Source organism: Hyperolius riggenbachi, chromosome 3, assembly GCF_040937935.1.
Source record: "Hyperolius riggenbachi isolate aHypRig1 chromosome 3, aHypRig1.pri, whole genome shotgun sequence".
Taxonomy (NCBI): Eukaryota; Metazoa; Chordata; class Amphibia; order Anura; family Hyperoliidae; genus Hyperolius; species Hyperolius riggenbachi.
The window spans coordinates 197,427,458-197,447,377 of NC_090648.1; the positions used below are offsets into that span (position 1 = coordinate 197,427,458).

A 19,920-nucleotide genomic window follows, 5' to 3' on the forward strand; every position below is an offset into this window, starting at 1 on the left:
TGCTGAACACGGCCATATAGCAAAGTTGACTACAGATTTAACGAGAATCTATCTGGGTTTGCATTGGGGCTCTATTGAAGTGATTTCTGCAATGCTACAGCAATGAGACCCCACACAATACAATGCAGTAGAGTCCCAGTTATCCAGAACTCAACTCAACCAGGCAACACAAATCCCAGCAGTACTCACAGTAGTGAAGGTCAAATTCTTAGGCTGTTTGTGGGCTTTGCTGTGTGTAAACATGGAGTTCCACGAGTCCCCCAAGGTGCATTTAGTAACTGTATTTTAACATTTAATACAGAGTTCATGGTATGTATAGTGGGGTATAGTACTGCAGTTGAGCCAAGCAACCAGAAAGCATATGGTATTAAATGATCCCCGTCCATGCCAGGGTATGAAAACTCTACTGTAAAAATATCTAATAAAAACAGCAATTTAATAAAAGCAATCGGTTAAACAGAAAACATTTGAAGTTTTTTTCCATTTGTATAGAAATGGGATTCTATCTTTTGGGAGGCTGAGTGCTCCTCAGATCATTTGCTCTGCTACAGCACAGTGATATTGTCCATTGCTATATATGGCAAAGGAGGGACAATGGACATCACATCATGGGGAGGCTCCTGGCAGAAGAGGTAAGGAGGAGAACAATACACTATGGAGTCACTGCTGTTTAAATCTAGTGTTCTGCATATTTAAAGGAGTTTGGGGGACACCTGTATATACATCAGCAGAGGTCCATCTTGTCTGTATATGGAGCTTAATGTATACGGAGGTTAATGTATAAAAAAAATGTTTCCAAATAAAAAGTAAACTCATTTTCCACCTAACTGACCAATTATAAATTTAATTGTCACACAGGATTGAAATGTTTACAGCCTACCTACCGATCAGCTACTTGAAATAGTCAGAAGCATCTGTAAATGTAGTACTGCAACTGATCACTGCTCAGCTGAAATATTGCAAAATTTCATCCAAAAATGCACACACCTGACAGAGTTGCCAAATTCTAAAAAGTGCTCATTAAATGTATGGTCACTTTAAGAACCACATTAGTAAATAGGTAGCAATCGCATTGCAGCTACAATAAAATATATAAAATAAACCTCCCCATAAGATAGGTTCATAATAGAGTGGGCTGATAGTGGGGTACTTACCTACAGGGGGTTTGCTCTTCTACCCCCACCTAATCTTCCCCAGGAGAGAACTCAGTTGCTGCAGGTTGAAGCACCCAGCGAAGTAGCGCAATCGCTATGCATGCCAGCAGATTGCAGCGGGCGTACTACTTTGGCAGGAGTTTCAAAACAGCACCTGAGGTCTCGTCTGGGGAAGATAGCAGATGCCATACGGAGCATAACGAGTCAGAAAAAAAAGCCCCCATAGTAATGCCAATTAGGGATGGTCAATGAGATGCATAGAATTTCAACTTGACGCAGTATTATGCAAATTTTGTATGCAAATTTATGCAGCTTGAAAATGGATCAATCAAATCTTACCACAGCAGAATTTGCTGTTCATGTTCAAGCTGCATAAATTTGCATACAAAATTTGAATAAGGCAGCATCAACTCGAAATTATGTGCATCTCATTGACCAACATCAATACTGATCACCCCCATCAACAGCCCATTCTATTATGAACCTCCCTTATGGATAGATTCATTTTGTATATTTTCACTTACAGGTGCCCAGGTACCTTTCAGTCCATGTAACTACAGATAACTTTCAAAGGGCAGCACCATATTCATAGGTAGAATCTGGGAGGGAGGGGGGGGGGGGGGTTGGGGGAAGAGGGCAAAACACTTTAAGGGCATGCAAATGCAAGACTGCATTCTATTTCACATCTCAATAAGATTTACATGATAAATTACACACAAAAAGTACGGTACATTTTAATAACTGGAATTAACTTTCTAAACCAGCCATCAACAATGAAAATATAATAAAATACATAATGTCTGAAGTGAAACTCCAGTCTTGCTTTGGACAAGATGACATGGTCATGCTGAAAGGTCCCTCACCCCTTTCTTCTTCGAATCCTTCGTTGCCTTGCACAATTCAGAATTGTGCAGGCGCAGTTCCGAATCACTCGGAGTCAGTATTTCTTCTATAGCCATGTTTTCAAGCCCAAGCATCACTTTAGATATAAAACGTCTCACAACACTAAGGTTGGATCCATAGTGCAGTGAAAAGTGGACCAAACCCATCCTTTCTATGTGAACTTGTTGGCAAGTAAGTAGGATGCTAAGAAGTTAAAACTCCATAAACCGGCCGTAGAAAATACAAATATAATACTTTTCTAATAAAAGATTTTCATTTACAGCTTCCCCCCATCGTGTAATCCAATTTAAGTGCTATTCCTCCTCCACATAACACCACTCCCACCTCAAACCTGGCAGCCTCTCAGCATGCAATAACAGCATCACATATAATGCTGGGCATACACGGATCAGATTATGTGCTGGATCGAGCCGCCGGCTCGATCCCGGCACATCCCCGCCGGCACCTGCTTCGATCCCCGCTCGTCCCGCGGGCGCTCCTTATCTTCCGCTCGATTCTCCGCTATTGTCCGCCCGCGGGGGATCGAGCAGGGAATCTATCCGGCAGGTCATCTGACCTGTCGGATATTATCAATCGAGCCATCAGCGGCTCGATTGATAAGGAGCAAACGCTCCGTGTATGCCCAGCATAAAGAATGAGAGACACGAGGAGAGATGAGAGAGGTTGTGTAAGTGGTAGAAGCCCAATGGAGAGCATCTGTAAAAGAGTTACTCGACTCGGGGAGGCGAAGGAAACTGGATACTCAAAGCACACTGCAATAGATTTTTAACCTGACCTTTGGTTAAAGAAAAAAAAAAATTGTATGGAAGACTAAATGCCTATACAGACAGTTACTGGCCATAGCGCAGCTATAGTGTAACTACCTATACTGTTCTGTGAAGGGTTAACGACAAGAAGGCGGCAAGCAGGAAGGGTCAAGCAAGATCAGTCATTCATGTTAATCACTCAGTGATCAGCACAGGCAGAGCCTGGTTTTAGGTACAATAGGGCATAATAATGAACATGTCTCCCCCCCCACCCCATTGCGGTTTTAGGTGGCCTTTTGACACAAACCCCCCCAGGCAGCAGTATTAGGGTAGACCCTCTGTTGGTAATATCCAATACTCGCTGCAGGCTAAAGTGGGAAAGATAAACACTAAGGTAGGCCTTTAATGTATAATGTACAAATCATACCTGTTAAGACCCTAAAATGAAACCTATTGGTAAGGGCCCGTTTTCACCTGTGCAATTGTTACACAGCTCCCTGCATGTAAATTTGGATGGGAAAAATCACAGCCTTGATACTAACTCCCCCCCCCAAAAAAAACTGAATTAATTTGTCATCTCCATAATGGGGCAGCCATAATGGATTTTCCCCAGCTGATTCCTCATGATGACATACACATATACACACACAGCACATGTACTTGACTGATCAGTTTAGCAAAACTGGAGTTTTTCCTTCAAGCAAAGCAATCAAATAATTTAAAAGTTTAAACGTAGTACATGAGAAATGTGTAATGCGAAATGCACACAGATGAGAATGCAGACCACCACTACCAATTCTAGCAGCACTGACACCATCACCAAAGCAAACAGACAAACACATGCTTGATTAGGGAGATAAAAAAGGTAAGTTTGCAGTGTTTTTGTAGCAGCCTTAATGTTCTACTTCAGCTGAATTTATGATAACCTTATTGGTTCATGTACATTCAAGCACAGTAGAAAATTGTAAAAATCAATTTGCAGCTAGCAAATGCAAGAGACTATCATGATCTCAGTGAAACCACTCAGCATACTTGGTTCGGGGCATCTTTTTCAGAGTCTTCCTCTTGATGGACAATCTTTGATGCATTGTGCTTTTCTTCTTCTTGGGTTGATAGCTCTGTGACAGATTTAGCATCTTCATCCATTTCCTCAGCGTCCCTTATGTCATCACTACCATCGTTGTCACTTATATCTTGACCTTCGTTATCAATTTCCTTTGTTGAGAAAGGCAAACAATGTGAATCTCAGATGTTGTGGGAACAGCTTGCTTACCGATTCAGTGAAAGAGGCTGGAATTGTGTTTGCCAATTTCTTACAAGCCTGTAAGGAATACGTCTGGAGACGGTCTCTGGTTACCTCCACGTGTATGCTCTCCAAAGAGGTTTTTGCAAAAATGCTGAACACCACCTTTATGGAATTTTTACCATAGTTTTTATCTTTGCAGATTACACGTTTCGAGCTGGACTGATAAGGCCAGCAACCATCATCTTCTGAACAATAAAGTCTAGAATCTATTGCACTTTCTGGACAGAGGTTCAATGGAATTTTAAATCTAAAATAGCTGGTTTTGGCCAACAGTATGTACAAATTAGGAAATACTAATTCTGTAAATAAGAATTGGCAGAGGTTGGTGCAACTGAAAAACTATCTCAGCGTTAAAGAGCCGTACCATACTGCAAATAATTCATGGGAGAGTAGGGGGTAGGGATCCTTTTAACCCTATAGCAGTCACATATAGTTAAACTATATGTGTGCTGTAAGACCGAATTGTTTTATGCCTCTGAGGAAGTGTGCCTTCCCAAGCTTCCCAGACAAGGCGAGTCAGGTAAAAAAAAAAGTGCTATAAATTTGGGCGCAGCCAACCCCCCACAGGCCGTAATGTGAATTATAGCTATAACGTCGCTCAGTCAGTAATTTGGGCAATGTCAAACGAAGCCCAAATCAGGATAAAAACAGCGTAATCAGCCTCCAGCAATAGCTGTAAGCCGAATTACGTCTTACCCCAGTGTCAGCAGTGGCCTGGAGGGGGAATAGTAATTAATGGCCCTGAGGCCTAGAACCCACTATAGTGTCTTTTTGTGCATTTAGGGATCACTTTCAATTGCTAGCGATTTCGAATGTAAATTGATGGGACAGATTCCACTAGAGCAGGCATGGGCAAACTTGGCCCTCCAGCTGTTAAGGAACTACCAGTCCCACGATGCATTGCAGGAGTCTGACAGCCACAGTCATGACTCAAAGGCAAATGCATTGTGGGACTTGTAGTTCTGTAACAGCTGGAGGGCCGAGTTTGCCCATGCCTGCACTAGAGCGATTGCGTTTAAAGAAATCGCTATAGCAGGACATGCACATTTTGGGAGCGTTTCCATTCGAAACGCTCGCAAAACGCCACCACAAATCGCTAGCCATTGCGATTTCTAGTGGGTTCCAGACCTCAGACTTTTTCAGGAGCAGGGTAAGCAGTTTAGACATGAGGACATGTGATCGGGGCTCAGAGGATGGTTTCAGCGTTACACCACCACTCGGTGGTGGAAGACTCTTATAACACCTCTCTCACCATCAAGTGGCCCTGTAACACTGACACCATCCCCCTGGATGTTGGGTGTGTAGTGCTGCAGGCGGAAAAGAGGAGTGCCGATCCAGCGTCCGGACAGGTAACTATAACAGCTCCCTGCACCTGCTCTGCATGGCTGGCCGCAATAGCAGCATAGGGGGCGATATACAGGCTGAGAACGCGAACAATCACTCACGTTCCCATGCCTGTCGGCCGGTGACGGCCAAACCGGAAGTGCTCGCCGGCGGGTCCTGGGACATCGGAGCGGAGCTGCGAGGGCACCGATCGGCTGCTGGGGGCTGAGGGAAGCCCCAGGTGAGTAAATCTCATTTTTTTTAGTTGGCTTAAGGATCACTAAGGTTAAAGCCCTACTTGACCTTCAAGGATTTTTCATTATTACAAAGGGGACTTGGGAGTTTATTAGATGCAACCATTCGTAAGAAATTCCCTCTGTAAAAGCCATTTAAGTAAACCAGTGTTCACGAATAAAAAAAGAAAAAGAAAAACTTACACAAGAAGCAACTGCCAGGGGAACAGATGTCCCCCAGATGGTGAAACGCTCACTCCCTGTCATAGAGGCAACATCTTAACCCACCTTCTCCCTCTGCTGCTAAGAGATTAATTCCTTTCTGGCAAATACTGCAGTGTCTTATTTTCCTGGTCAATGCACCAGTTCAGCCTTCAGTCATTTTTCACCTTATGCATCCGAGCAATTTTCACCTCCCATTCATTCACCATTAACTTGATCACTACTTATCACAATGAACTGATCTAGATCTTGTTTTTTTTTCTGCCTCCAATTAGGCTTTCTTTGGGTGGTACATTTTGCTAGGAATTATTTTTATCCTAAATGCATTTAAACTAGAATATATAAAAAACAAAAAACAAAATGGAAAAACTTCTCAGTTTTCGGCCAATACAGCTTTAAAATAATACATGCTACCACAATTAAAACCCACATATTTTATTTGCCCATTTGTCCCGATTAATACACCATTTAAATTGTGTCCCTATTACAATGTATGGCGCCAATATTTTATTTGGAAGCAAAGGTGCATTTTTTTCAGTTTTGCGTCCATCACTATTTACAAGCTTATAATTTAAAAAATATTAGTAATATACCTTCTTGACATGCATATTAACCTCTTGAGGACTGCAGGGCTAAACCCCCCTAGTGACCAGGCCATTTTTAGTCAAATTGTCCACTGCAGCTTTAACCTCCTTGGCGGTATGAAAAATACCGCCAGGAGGGAGCGCAGCAGTTTTTTTAAAAAAAAATTTTTTTTAATCATGTAGCGAGCCGAGGGCTCGCTACATGATAGCCGCTGCTGAGCGGCATCCCCCCGCCCGCTTCGATCGCCTTCGGCGATCTCCGATCAGGAAATCCCGTTCATAGAACGGGATTTCCTGAAGGGCTTCCCCCGTCGCCATGGCGACGGGGCGGGATGACGTCACTGACGTCGGGACGTCATTGGGAGTCCCGGGCCACCCCCTCCAGAAAATCCAGCAGTAATTTTCAAAAGAGCGAAGTCCATTAAGAACACCATAGCTCCAAGTAATGTCAAAAGGAAAACTAAGACACCAGACAGTATGTTTCCTTCTCTGAAAGGCACCTATAAGTGTAACGTGAAGAGATGTGGGTGCTGTCCATTTATTAGACACAGAGCTACTGAAGTAATAGATACTAATAACCATGTACACAAACTGAAAGATTTTATAAACTGTGGAAGTGATCATGTGGTGTACCTTTTAACCTGTAGTTGCCCCAAGTTCTATGTGGGCAGAACCACCAGACCCCTCAGACAAAGATTAGGGGAGCACAAGAGGAACATACTTGATGGGGTGGAGAAACATAGCGTTCCACGCCATTTCAAGGAGTGCCATAACAGCTTGGTGGATACTCTTAAGATAGTAGGCCTAGAGACAATTTCGAGAAGTTTTTTACAAGGACAAAGATACAAGAGGCTCTGTGAGCGAGAAACATTTTGGATCTTTAAACTGGATGCTCTCAGCCCAAAGGGCCTTAATGAAGGCCTGGAGATATCCACTTATTTGTGATGTACCAGAAAACGTACTACTAGAAAACGTGTTTGAGTTTTTTATTGTGTTTTTTACTGTGTGTTTTTTACTGTGTGTTTTACATCCTATAGCACAGCTGGTCACTAATGTTTCTCCCTTCTCCCCTTCTCTCCCTCCAGCACACCCAATAGTAGCAGAAATTTACACTAGATGAGGGTGGTGAGTATACCGTATAATAGGCATGGTCCATAGCAGGTTGCCTCCCCTATATCGTATTTATATTTTTTTGTATTACTTTCCATTCCATTAGCCACCACGACCGAGTCCCATGGGAACCCACTCCCACTTTTTCCCCCCCTCCTTCCCCCCCTCCCCCCTCCTGCTCCCACTCTGGTCATAGTGGTAGGACCTCAGTGAGTTGTTCTCCCCCCCCCCCCCTCCCTCCCATTTCCTCCCCCCTCCCCCCCCCCCCCAGGGTTATCCCATTCGACAGGTTCCCTTTGTTTTCATCCCAGGGTTATCCCATCCATAATTTCCATTCGCTTTCCTTCCCCCATCCCCTATAACCTCTTGGCCTCACAAGCCAGCTGGGATAGGTTATACAACATAAGGAATTCCCCCTGTCCTTACAAGAGTCCTCCTAAAAAGAGTCCATTAAGGAACTTTCTTTTAAGTTGTTTTTAGATGTCAACTAAACAAAGTGATTTTTATAGAAGGACTCACCATTTATGGCCCAACATGCCAAAATTGTCAAATATCAATATGAGTCCCTGGATCCTGTTATATTGGGGTTCATATAAATTGTTATGATTTTATTGTTGTGCCCATTCTAATTCGGAATCCTATAATATGTTATTCCCTATAGCTCCCGAATGGGTTAATCGGTTTACTTAAAACGGTCTTATGTTTTGGTACTGTTGTACCAGTTGGTAATATTGTATTAATTGGTTTGGCTTCAATATGCTGATGCAGAATGTGGATGTTTTCATGTAAAGAATCGAACTGTAATTATGTTCACTAGACCATCTGAATGCAGCACATGGTCTTTTAACATGATGTCTATACTGCCGGGGAGAATGACGCGCTGCTATAAGCCTCCAGCGCTATCGTGCCCTTATGTTTCTCCCCCCGTTGTTCTCTGGATAATAAAGTTTATTTTAGCTTTTTGGTCGCCATAGCGACCTCTGGAGCGACACTATATGTTGCCCTCCGCAAGCGTGAGACGTCATCTGACGAAGGCGCTGAGCGCCGAAACGCGTAATGACGTCACACGCCGATTGACACTCCAGCGACGCCCACCTCCCAGTGAGACGGATTCCAAACCATCGGAAACCGCGCTGCTGGCCACAGCGCGTCATCCCCCACTGCAGAGGCAAGCGGCTGGCAGTCCGCTGAGAAGCGATTTTATCACTCATGTTTGTGAGTATAACTTTTAATTGTTAATAAAATCTCCTCCACATTTAATGCACTATGGCGCGCTTCATCTTCTTTTAGTACTTCCACCCCTCGGCGCTGCCTGGCACTGATTGGCCAGGCAGCGCTGGGGTCTGGGGGGGGGGGGGCGCGCGCCGCAGCAAATAGCGGCGATCGGGCGGGGGCCGGCGGCGATCAGAGTGCTGGCGCAGCTAGCAAAGTGCTAGCTGCGTCCAGCAAAAAAAAAATTATGAAAATCGGCCCAGCAGGGCCTGAGCGGCACCCTCCGGCGGCTTACCCCGTGTCCAGCACGGGGTTACCGCTAAGGAGGTTAAGGCCAAGCTGCAGGGCCGCACAACATAGCACACAAGTGATCCCCCCCCCCTTTTCTCCCCACCAACAGAGCTCTCTGTTGGTGGGGTCTGATCGCTCCCCCATGTTTATTTTTTATTTTTTTTTACAAATATTTTTTTTTTTTTTTTTTTTTTTTTAAAAAGCCTGTTTCTTTAATTCCCTTCCCTCCCTTCCTCCCTCCCCCCAGCCAGCCAATTATAGCGATTAGCTCTCATAGGCTTCACCCTATGAGAGCCGATCGCTCTCTTGTCACACGGCTGTCCCCAGTGCAGCGCTGCTGCTGATCGCAGTGCTGCACCATGTAAATAGACGGCGATCACGGGAGGGGGGGGGGGGGGAGAGGATATTTTATCTTTTTTTTTAAAGTTAATTTTATTTGGATATTTTTTGTAGTTTGGGAGGTAAAGTTAATTTTAAATGTAATAGTTTGTGATTATGTAGATGTATTTTTACTATTTGGCCACAAGATGACCTCAGTCAAAATTATTTTTTTCCTTCCTGTAAGCGAGCACTCTCGCTTCCATGAAGTATAAGGAGGACGTGAAACTTTTTTTTTCTTTAGAAAGATTGTGGCTTCTAATAGAGGCCGTCTGTCTTTCTAAATGGGGACATAGATCAATGAATGGTAACTGCGCGCACGTGATTGGCCACGGGAGTGCACAGCTGCCTTCCCATAACCTCCCCCACTTTTTAAAACTCACAGATGGCACTTGGACGATTTCCAATCAATTTCATGCCGAAGTCTACTGAAAATCTGTCAGCAGTGTGTGGGCAGGTAAAAGATCACTCTCTGATCAGATTTGATTTATCTGATGGTCGATCTGGTTGCAGATCTATGGGTGCCCTTACGAACCTCTCCAGATGAGTTAAGTTTTGTATTGCAAATTATGGCATATTTCACACATTTTGCATTAAAAACAGGCCACCCCGAATTAGAGTTTTAAAAGACTGTAAAAGTATAAATAAAAAAAAATTAAAAATATTACAGTACTTTTGTAATATTTCCCTAGCAATAATTGGAAAAACAAATCAACCACAGAGTTTTACCAATTTTAAATGTAAATAAATGTTTTTGAAGCCATTTCTGGGCATAAGCATCACATCAGGGCTAATAATTACTTCCCCCACTTATACCAGCTGCTGTGTAAATGATAATGTTAGAACAGGTGAGAGCGAGGTGGCAATTATCCCAAAATCTTGTACCCCAGCCTGATAAGAGACCCAACGAGGTCCCAAAACGTGGGTTCATTTTCATATTCTCTTGGGAATACATTAAAGAGAACCTGTAACAAACAAAAAAAAAGTTCCCCTGGAGGGTACTCCCCTCGGGACGGGGAAGCCTCAGGGTCCCAATGAGACTTCCCATTCCCCTGTAGCTGCAGGCAATCTAGCGCTGGCTCCCCCTAAGTGTCCCGGGATTCTCCCTCGACAAGCCTGACAAGCGCTGATTTATTTACCTTTCCTGGCTACAGCGGGGGCGCTGTTGCAGCTCTCTGCACAGAGATAGGCGAAAATAGTCTATCTCCGTCGGGTCCGTCCATCTGCGAGCAGAGAGCCGATACTGTGCCTGCGCTGGAACCGGGGAAATAAATATTTACATCCCTGCCGTTCCGGGAGGATTTTCGACGCCTCCGTGGGACACAGGAGGACGGGGAAAGCCTCAATAGAATCTGGAGGCTTCCCCCACCTGAGGCGAGTACCCCCCAGGGGAACTTTTTCTCATTACAAGTTTTCTTTAAAGAATATTGTGTTTTGAAGAAGGAGGACATGGCTTTTTCTACATACTGAGGCAGAGATTTTTACTTGGCCAGAAAACAGTATTTTATTAACATTTGCCGAAGGAGTAAGATACAGAATGGAAACTTAAGACATAGATTTTCCTTCAGACAACATTATGATGCCCAAGTCAGAAGGTCAGTGCACCTGATTCTCATACCAAAGGAAATCTTCAAACTTTTACCTGCAGCCCAAGAGTGAGCCTAGAAGTACAGAAGTGTTGGTCAAGGCCTGGCAGCTTCATGTTACAAATGCTTTCCCTACCTCTCAAGCACAAACTGCAGAGTTTAGGGAATATTGAGACAGAAAAATAAGCCTTTTTTCCTCAATTTTGCCATTAAAGATGTTCAGACAGATGCAAATGATTCTAAATTGATGCAGGATTATACAAATGTATGCAAACTCATGCAGCTTGACAATGGACTAATCAAACCTCACCTAGGTGGAATGCAATTGTTCCATTTTCAAGCAGCAAAATTTGGTGACTAAATTAGCATAATCCTAAATCTACTCGGAATTATTGGCATCTCACTGACCATCCCTGTTGGTCACAAATTGATATGAAATCCTGAGGTCACAAGAAAGCCTCTCTCCAAAAACACCAGGACTTGCCAACTCATAAGGATTTAGGCCTGAAACTCACTAACAGCGTTTCTCTTAGCACTTGTGATTTAACCTCCTTAGCGGTATGACACTGTCGGGCATACCGCTAGCTGTCCTGAGTGCTCCCCGCTGAATATAAGTGCTGTATTACCTGCAAAATCCTTCTGCTAGCACTAGGCTAGCTAGTAAATGTGTCTTGCACCATCTGCTCCCCTGCGATCCCCCCGTTTATACATTAACCCCCCCCCCCCCCCCTGGATCCAGTGATTGTGCAGCCTCCTGGCACAGCTCCGGTCTCTCTATGGGGAGGATCGAGTTTGCGCATGACGTCATGTGTGATCCTCCCCATAGTGAAGACCGGAGCTGTCCGGAGAGGCTACGCCGATCGCTAGATCCAGGCTGGGTAATGTAAAACCGGGGGAGCGGAGGGTGCAGGACTCATTTACTAGCTAGCCTAGTGCTAGCAGAAGGTTTTGCAGGTATTACAGCACATTTATTCAGCGGGGAAGGGGGGATACAAAGTTGCATCACCTGAACGGCGTAACGCTCAGGAGGTTAATAAGCTCTAGCTAATCTAATGCTGTGATATTTTTAAAAATGATATCCCTCAAATGGGATCACACAAATAGCATTACATTCAACTATAGCTTTTCAAATCAAAAGGACTTAAAAAAAAAGCCCTGCCAGTGGGTCCCAGGCCAAATGGTGGTTTTAGCAAATTAAAGGTAAAGAACATGGCTAGGATATTCCTCATGACTAGATTTGTGGAACAATGCTATATTTTATTCAAGTTAACCTGTAAAAATTCAGGCTCCAGTGCTTTCAGCTGTGCTATTAACCAATGATTTTATAAAGCTCCATCTACACCATACAATTTTTTGTCCGATTCAATTCAACATGTCCGATTGGGATTCGATTCAATTTGCCATTGTTTTTCAATGGCGAATTGAATCAAATCCTGATTAGACATGTTGGATTGAATCGAATCAAATCAATGCATTGAATTGAATAAAAAAAAAATGTATGGTGTAGATGGGGCTTAAAGGTTCTTAAGTACCCATGGGGAGATTACAAATCGGAAAACTCCGCCGACAAACGATCATTCCCGGATCTATCATGCAACATCACGATCGGCAGGTCACGTGAACGATCGTTCAAAAACAAAAAAAATTGTTCCACTTTAAAGCCCATTAAAAGACTGAACGATCGTTCCCCATGTGATCCGTCATGAAAGTCTTTCAAAACGAACAATTGCCGTTGTTCGTAGGCCGTCTTTAACAAACTTTTGTTAAAGGACGGTTACAAGATATTGCGAAAAACGAACAATCAGTAGCATAAAACAAAGAACACAACCGTGCCATGGGTATAGACCTGTGATTTGCAAACTTGGCTCTCCAGCTGTTAAGGAACTACAAGACCCACGATGCATTGAAGGAGACTGACAGCCACAGTCATGATTCATAAAGGCAAATGCATTGTGGGACATGTAGTTCCTTAACAGCTGGAGAGCCAAGTTTGCAGATCACTGGTATAGACATTTACGTTCTGATAACAGCATATACACAAACTCACTTTGCGAAGCCGAACTTCATATTATTTAAGACCGCTTACACTTACATGAGTTTTAGTGGCAGTTTTAACAGCTAGGACAAATGAAATTCAAGATGTTACATACAGAACATAATTTCCAATACCCGATTAGCTATAGGGGTGTATGCACCAAACCGCATTAAGCAGAATAACGCGTGTAAAGCTTTAGCCACGACCGTGCTCTCCCCAGGGTCTTGTAGCTGGGTGCTCCCCCCGGCTAGTTTTGGTGAGCACCCGGCTGTTATCTGCTCACCTCCTCCTCCTCCTCCTCCGCTGTAACCAGAGAAGCGCCAGCCCAGCATTCTCTCCTCTCGCCCCACCCGACTATTTCTTCATGCCAACTGGCTGTAAAAAAATTTCTGGGGACAACACTGCACGATGAGTAGGTCTTGAATTATGCTCTACTCATGTGGTAAGACTTATTTGCTCATTCACACTAGAGCAATTTGTGGGCATGTACCACGGATCACCAAATAGCCAGCAAGCTCTAGCGCTTTTAAAAGTGCTTGTGTAACAAAGTATATGGCAGTGATCTTACGGCAACAAACTCTGGCGATTCACAATAAACAAATGCAGTGCATGCAGCATTTTTCATGATTTTAGTACAATTGCTATTGCAATGTTAAAAACACAAAGCGCAAAAATGTTAATGAAAAGTTTGCGCAAATCGTGAAATAAAAAATTATATCACTGCCACAAACCGCTAGCGAATTTTCGATCCCTAGTGTGAATGGGCCCTTGCGGTTTTTATTTTAGGTAGGTTTAGTGCATACACCCCATCGGGTGTTAAAAGTTAGTTTTTATACATGTATACAGGAGTAAGCGGGTGGGTAAATTAATGTTTCACTTTGTGATATCGTAACAGAAGAGAATACTATTACATAACATTTTACCCACACTTTAGGCACTGTTTAACCACTGAACGACCAGCTAACGCCGATAGGCAGCGGCTGGTCGCAGTGGTGGTGTTCCATGTCAGTTCACGGAGGGAGTCTCCGTAAACAGCCTGCGAGCCTCCGATCGTGACTCGCAGGCGAAATGTAAACACCCGGCGAAGAAATCCCCGGTGTTTACAGCGTACGGCGCTGCTCTAACAGCAGCGCCGTAAAAGAGATCGGCGATCCCCGACCTCTGATTGGCCGGGGATCGCCGCCGTCTAATAGGCTGAAGCCTATCAGAGGCAGTACAGGATGGATCACCGTCCTGTATCGCCCATAGAGAGAAGGAGAGGGAGGGGGGAATAGCGCTGCGGAAGGGGGCTTTGAGGGCCCCCCCCCCAGCAGGACATTCCCCTAAAAGGGGGGGCGGAGTCTGATCGCCCTGCCCGCCACATGATCTGTGCTGGGGGCTGAAGAGCCCACACAGCACAGATCATAGAAAACTCATGTGGTCCTTAAGTGGTTAAAGAGAACCTGTACTAAGTAAAAATATTTAAAATAAGCACATGAGGTAACTTCAAATGAACATTACCTTGCCATCAGTTCCTCTCAGAAACTCACCATTTTCTTCTGACAATAATCCCTTCCAGTTCTGACAATATTTTGTCAGATCTGAAATATATCAGTTGCTGTCAGTAAAATATCAGTTGCTGTCAGTTATAGCTGAGAGGAAAACTGATGTACCAGGTAATGTCCATGTTTCCCTACGGCTCAAGTGGGCGATGTTACAGTTTAACTGTGTGCTGACCAGAAAGCGGTTATGGGTAATGGCCATTTTCAAAATGGAGGATGGAAAAATTCCCTTGATCACAGTGAACAAATAGGACGTGGGACAGGAGAAAGACACTGAGGAGTAGACTACATGGAAGGTAAGTATGACTTGTGTATGCTTATTTTGACTTTTAATTTTCAGTTCAGGTTTTCTTTAAGCAGCATATCTGAGGACAGATAAGTAATATTCTAGTATATACTTGGTGTAAATCGTAAATTTCTATATTGGGAAAATTGTCTGATTTTGTTGATAAAGCATACATTTTAATAACAGATTTAAAAAAAAAAAAAAAAAAAAAAAAGAAGGGGGGGGGGGGGAATAAATGTGTTTTCCAGGGAACTTCTGTAAGAGCCCATACTGGTGTTGCTCTGCAATGCAGGTATGATTCCAAAACCGCATATCCAAAACCGCATGAAACTTGCTTAGCTCCCTGTTGTAAAGCTGACCCCATTTAGCTATACTGAATGTGACAGCTCTTGTACACGCAAGCAGCTGTGCATTGTTGGAACGCACTGCTGCGTAGCACAGAAGTGAACCCAACAGACAGTGCTGTCTATGCACTTCCTGATGTCCCTGCATAACACACACTGATAATATGCATCCACTCAGCAACACAACTTTGAACATAAGCCCTTTCATTTCAATGTAATAGGACTCTATTCTGGGATCTATAGTATAAACTCCTACTAGTGCAGTGCAATAATGTAAAATGTGCTGGCTATCTACAAAGGAAAACTTAAATAATACCAGTCAATGAGGAATACCACTTAAGGTGGCCATACACTGGTCGATTTTCCATCAGATTCGACCAACAGATTCCCCTCTGATCGAATCTGATCAGAGAGGGATCGTATGGCTGCCTTTACTGCAAACAGATTGTGAATCGATTTCAGCATGAAACCGATCACAATCTGTGGTGTTGCTGCCGCCCCCCCATACATTACCTGATCCTGCCGGCGTGTGTCCCCGCTGTCTCTTCTCCGCTGGGTTCCGGGTCCGGCAGGCTTCACTTCTTTCTGCCCGGGGAAGTTTAAACAGTAGAGAGCGCTCTACTGTTTAAACTTCCTGTCGGGACAGGAAGTTCAGTGAAGCTGCAGCTCAGCGGAGAAGAGACAGCGGTGACTGGGAAGACTGGCGCCGGCCGGAGCAGGTAATGTATTATTGCCACTGTAATGCGCCGGGCATTCGAACGCCGCTATCGACGCACTCCCGACCCGCCGGCGTTCAAGCAAAATCTTCCGCACGGACGGCTCGACGGGAATGATTGATTTCGGACGGAAATAAATCGTTTGCGCAACGATTTCAAAGCAGATTCGATCAGTGATCGAATCTGCTGTATATCGGCGGTAAAATCGTTAGATGTATGGGGCCCTTTATCCAGGAAGGGTGACTATATTTTACACCAACACAGAAAACTCACATATTTGCCCCAAAAATAAAATAAGGAGGGGTCAGCAAGTTACATTTTCTACCTAAGCTAGCAAAGGGAATGGAATCTTACCTTAGCTAAATCTTCTTCCATGGAAGCTTCACAACCAGATTCATCAGCTTCCTGTTTCTTGCCTGAAGATAGAGCAGGACACATAAAACAATCAGATTTAAAAAGGGAAAGTGAAGACTAAGCCCTTCTATTTTACTTTTATTTAGTAAACCATACAATTGTGGGAACATTTTTGCCTATTGTACCCACACATAACAAAAAGAACCAAAATCCAAAGCATGTTCTGACTTATGCGCATGAAATATAATACTTTTTTTTAACCAGAAAAAGATATTAAAATATTTCTTAAGGTCACAATAAAGTCACATGCACAGCTTATAAGGTGGACAAATGAGTTCCATACATAGCATAGAAATAAGTACTTAGGCCTGGTGCACACCAGAGGAGTTTTTCTGAACGTTTTGAGTTTTTAAATCTGCTGCTAATGTTATCCTATGTGTCTGTGCACACTGGAGCAATGAGGTTTTGTAAAAAAACCCATAGCAAATACATTGGGAAGAGCTTTTGAAACCTCTAAAAGCTCTTCCCAATGTAATGCTATGGTTTTTATTTTACAAAACCTCATTGCTCCAGTGTGCACAGACACATAGGATAACATTAGCAGCAGATTTAAAAACTCAAAACGTTCAGAAAAACTCCTCTAGTGTGCACCAGGCCATAGAGTAAGGAATTTACGAGATGCAGCTGGAAAACAAGTGTACAAAAGTTATTAGCAACACACTGCAGAGATTGAATATGGAGGATATTATAAATTAACACAATTTAGAATGGGCTAGAACAATGTACCGTCTATATTCCATAGAGACCAAATAATTTATAACAAATGACAGTAAAAACCGAATAGTCACTCAGTGGGGTGTCAGGTCCTATCTTTCCATCTATCCCAAATAAAGGGAAATTGTGTCCGCTTCCTATGCAGGTGCACTAGTTTTTTTTGAATGCTAAGGTGCCATCTAGGCCTTTCTTCCAGTATAGATGGGGATTCTGTAGACAACCATCTAAAGGTGGCCATACATGGTACAATTTTTCAATTAGATAATTTAGTTCGATTATTCCGTTAGATCGAATATAAAGATTTTTCCAGCATGTCCGATCATTTTTCCCGAAAAAAAAAAACGGGATAATCGTTCGAATTTCTTGATCGGAAAAAAAAAAATTCAACTTCCATTCAATTCGATCATTTAGATCGAATAAACAGGAACATCGAACGTTTTTATTGTACCGTGTATGGCCACCATAAGAGCAATCTCCTGCCTTGCCGCAAACATAATACTTTAGCTCATTCTGCTATAGAAGTTTGAAAATAGAGTCTTGAAGCAAACCTGAAATGAGGAATCTCGCTTCATGTTTGACACTGGCCTAAGAGGAGTGAAGACTCTGGATCCAATGGAGCCTTCCCGGTCCTTGGACCATCCCATCGTTCCAGTGCTGTCCCCAGTTGAAGTTATTTGTCATGCTAGGTCTTCGGTACCCCTCGAGCAGCCTTCAGAACTACTCAGATCCTTGTGCATGGGCAGTCTGGATGCACTTTTCTTCAGAACTACTCAGATCTAAGTAAAAGTGCATCCATACTGCACAAGCGCGGACTCACACGTGAGCAGTACGAATGTGCTCTTCTCTGGAACTACTAGAGGATGCAAGAAATTCCAAAGGCTGCCCCGGGAACAAGTCAAAGTAGTAAGTCAAGTAACTTTAACTGGGGATGGCGCAGAAAAAAAAAAAAACTGGACAGACTAAACTGGTGCACAAAAGATATTGTTACCAAATATTCTTTAACAAAATCTCTCAGGGCTGGAACCCACTACAGCGCTTTTTTGAGCTTTAAGGATCACTTTAAATCGCTAGCGATTTCCCTTAACGCTCTGCCAATGGAAATAAATGTAACAAATTCCACATTGCAATTAGTAAAACCGCAATCGCAGGACATGCAACATTTTGGGAGCTTTGTGCTTCAATGTAAAGTATTGAATCGCTGGCAAGTCGCTCATGAATCACTACACATAGCGATTTGTGTATGATTTTAAATTACTGCAAACATTTACTACAGTAAATAGCTGGGCGGCTTTCTTTGGGGAGAGGAGGTGGGTGATGCAGGGACGGCAACGCGGGGGACAAGGATTCTCGGGTAAATAACTTTTTCTTGCAGGCTGCCGGACTTTTGTATTTAGTATAAAGGCCCTCTTTAAGGAAGCCCCAGATAAGTATGGCCCCCGAGATGTCTCATATCAGGTACATTTTAAACACTTAACGACCGCCTAATGCCGATAGGAGTCGGCGGGTCATTAGTGGTATAGCATGGAAACGGCGGCCTTTCCATGCTAGTTCACGGAGGGTGTCTCCGTGAACAGTGTGCGAGCCGCCGATCGCGGCTCGCACACGTAATGTAAACACGCGGGGAAGAAATCACAGCTGTTTACGTCAAACAGCCGTAAGGCAGATCGGCGATCCCCGGCCTCTGATTGGCCGGGGATCGCCGGCATATGATAGTCTGAAGCCTATCCTACAATGCCTCTCAAGCCCGCTGTCTGGGTGTCACCCTGGACTCCGCACTCTCTTTCACTCCCCACATCCAAAACCTCACAAAGTCCTGCAACTTCCACCTTCGTAACATCTGTAAGATTCGCCCTTTCCTGACCTCTGCCACCACTAAACTCCTCATCCATGCCCTCATAATTTCCCGCCTTGACTACTGCAATGCCCTGCTGTCTGGTCTCCCTATGACCCGAACAGCCCCACTGCAGTCCATGAGTGCGGCAGCCAGAATTATCCACTGCTCCCATCGCTCCACCACGGCGGATCCCCTCCTTGAATCCCTCCACTGGCTTCCTATCCAGTCCAGAATCAGATTCAAGATACTGTGTCTGACCTACAAATCTGTCCACAAAACCTGTCCAACCTACATTTCTGATCTCACTCAGAGGTACACACCTAGCTGCTCACTCCACTCCTCCAATGAACTTCGCCTAACCGCCCCCCGCTTCACCCAGTCCCATGCACGCCTCCAGGACATCTCAAGAGCTGCTCCAACACTATGGAACTCCCTACCTCCACCCATTAGGGCAGCCCCCTCCAACATCTTCAAGAAAGCCCTCAAAACTCACCTTTTCACTCTGGCCTACTACCCCTCACAAGTGCTCTAAACCCACAGCTGAACTCTGGTCCCCTACCTTCCGTGTCCTTACCTCTCCCTCTAGATTGTAAGCCTATGGGCAGGGTCCTCCTCCTTTTGTGTCCTACCTGATCATGCACCTCCATTCCTGTAAACCCATGCTATGCATCTGAGTGAACCTAACTTGCCTAATCTCCATGCTCCCCTCCAGTGACTAAGCATTACCTTGTACTCATACGGTGCTGCATGATCTGGTCTTTCTTGTATTCAGGTATTATCATTTTGCTGTATGTCACCCCTAAATATTGTATGTATCTCTATTGTCCAGCGCTGCGTAATATATTGGCGCTTTATAAATACAATAAATAAATAATGCGCAGGACGGATATCCGTCCTGCGCAGCCCATGGAGGGAGAGAGCGCAGAAAACGCTGTGGAGGGGGCTTTGAAGAGCCCCCCCCGCAAAGCGCAGCAAGCTGGCGGCGATC

The 19,920-nt window shown here is 44.1% G+C and overlaps 1 protein-coding gene across 3 annotated transcripts in view; it reads right to left on the reverse strand.

Moving 5' to 3' along the window:
* Positions 1-19,920, reverse strand: part of SLTM (SAFB like transcription modulator) — a 116,412-nt gene that overhangs the window by 63,471 nt on the left and 33,021 nt on the right. For 2 of the 3 annotated variants that reach the window (XM_068275523.1, XM_068275524.1), the window contains exons 3-4: positions 16,325-16,386; positions 3,836-4,018 (exon numbers count right to left, since the gene is read on the reverse strand). In XM_068275523.1, the coding sequence (XP_068131624.1) occupies positions 3,836-4,018; positions 16,325-16,386 (245 nt within the window). The remainder of the gene's footprint in view (positions 1-3,835; positions 4,019-16,324; positions 16,387-19,920) is intronic. The other variant, XM_068275525.1, reaches the window with a different exon arrangement.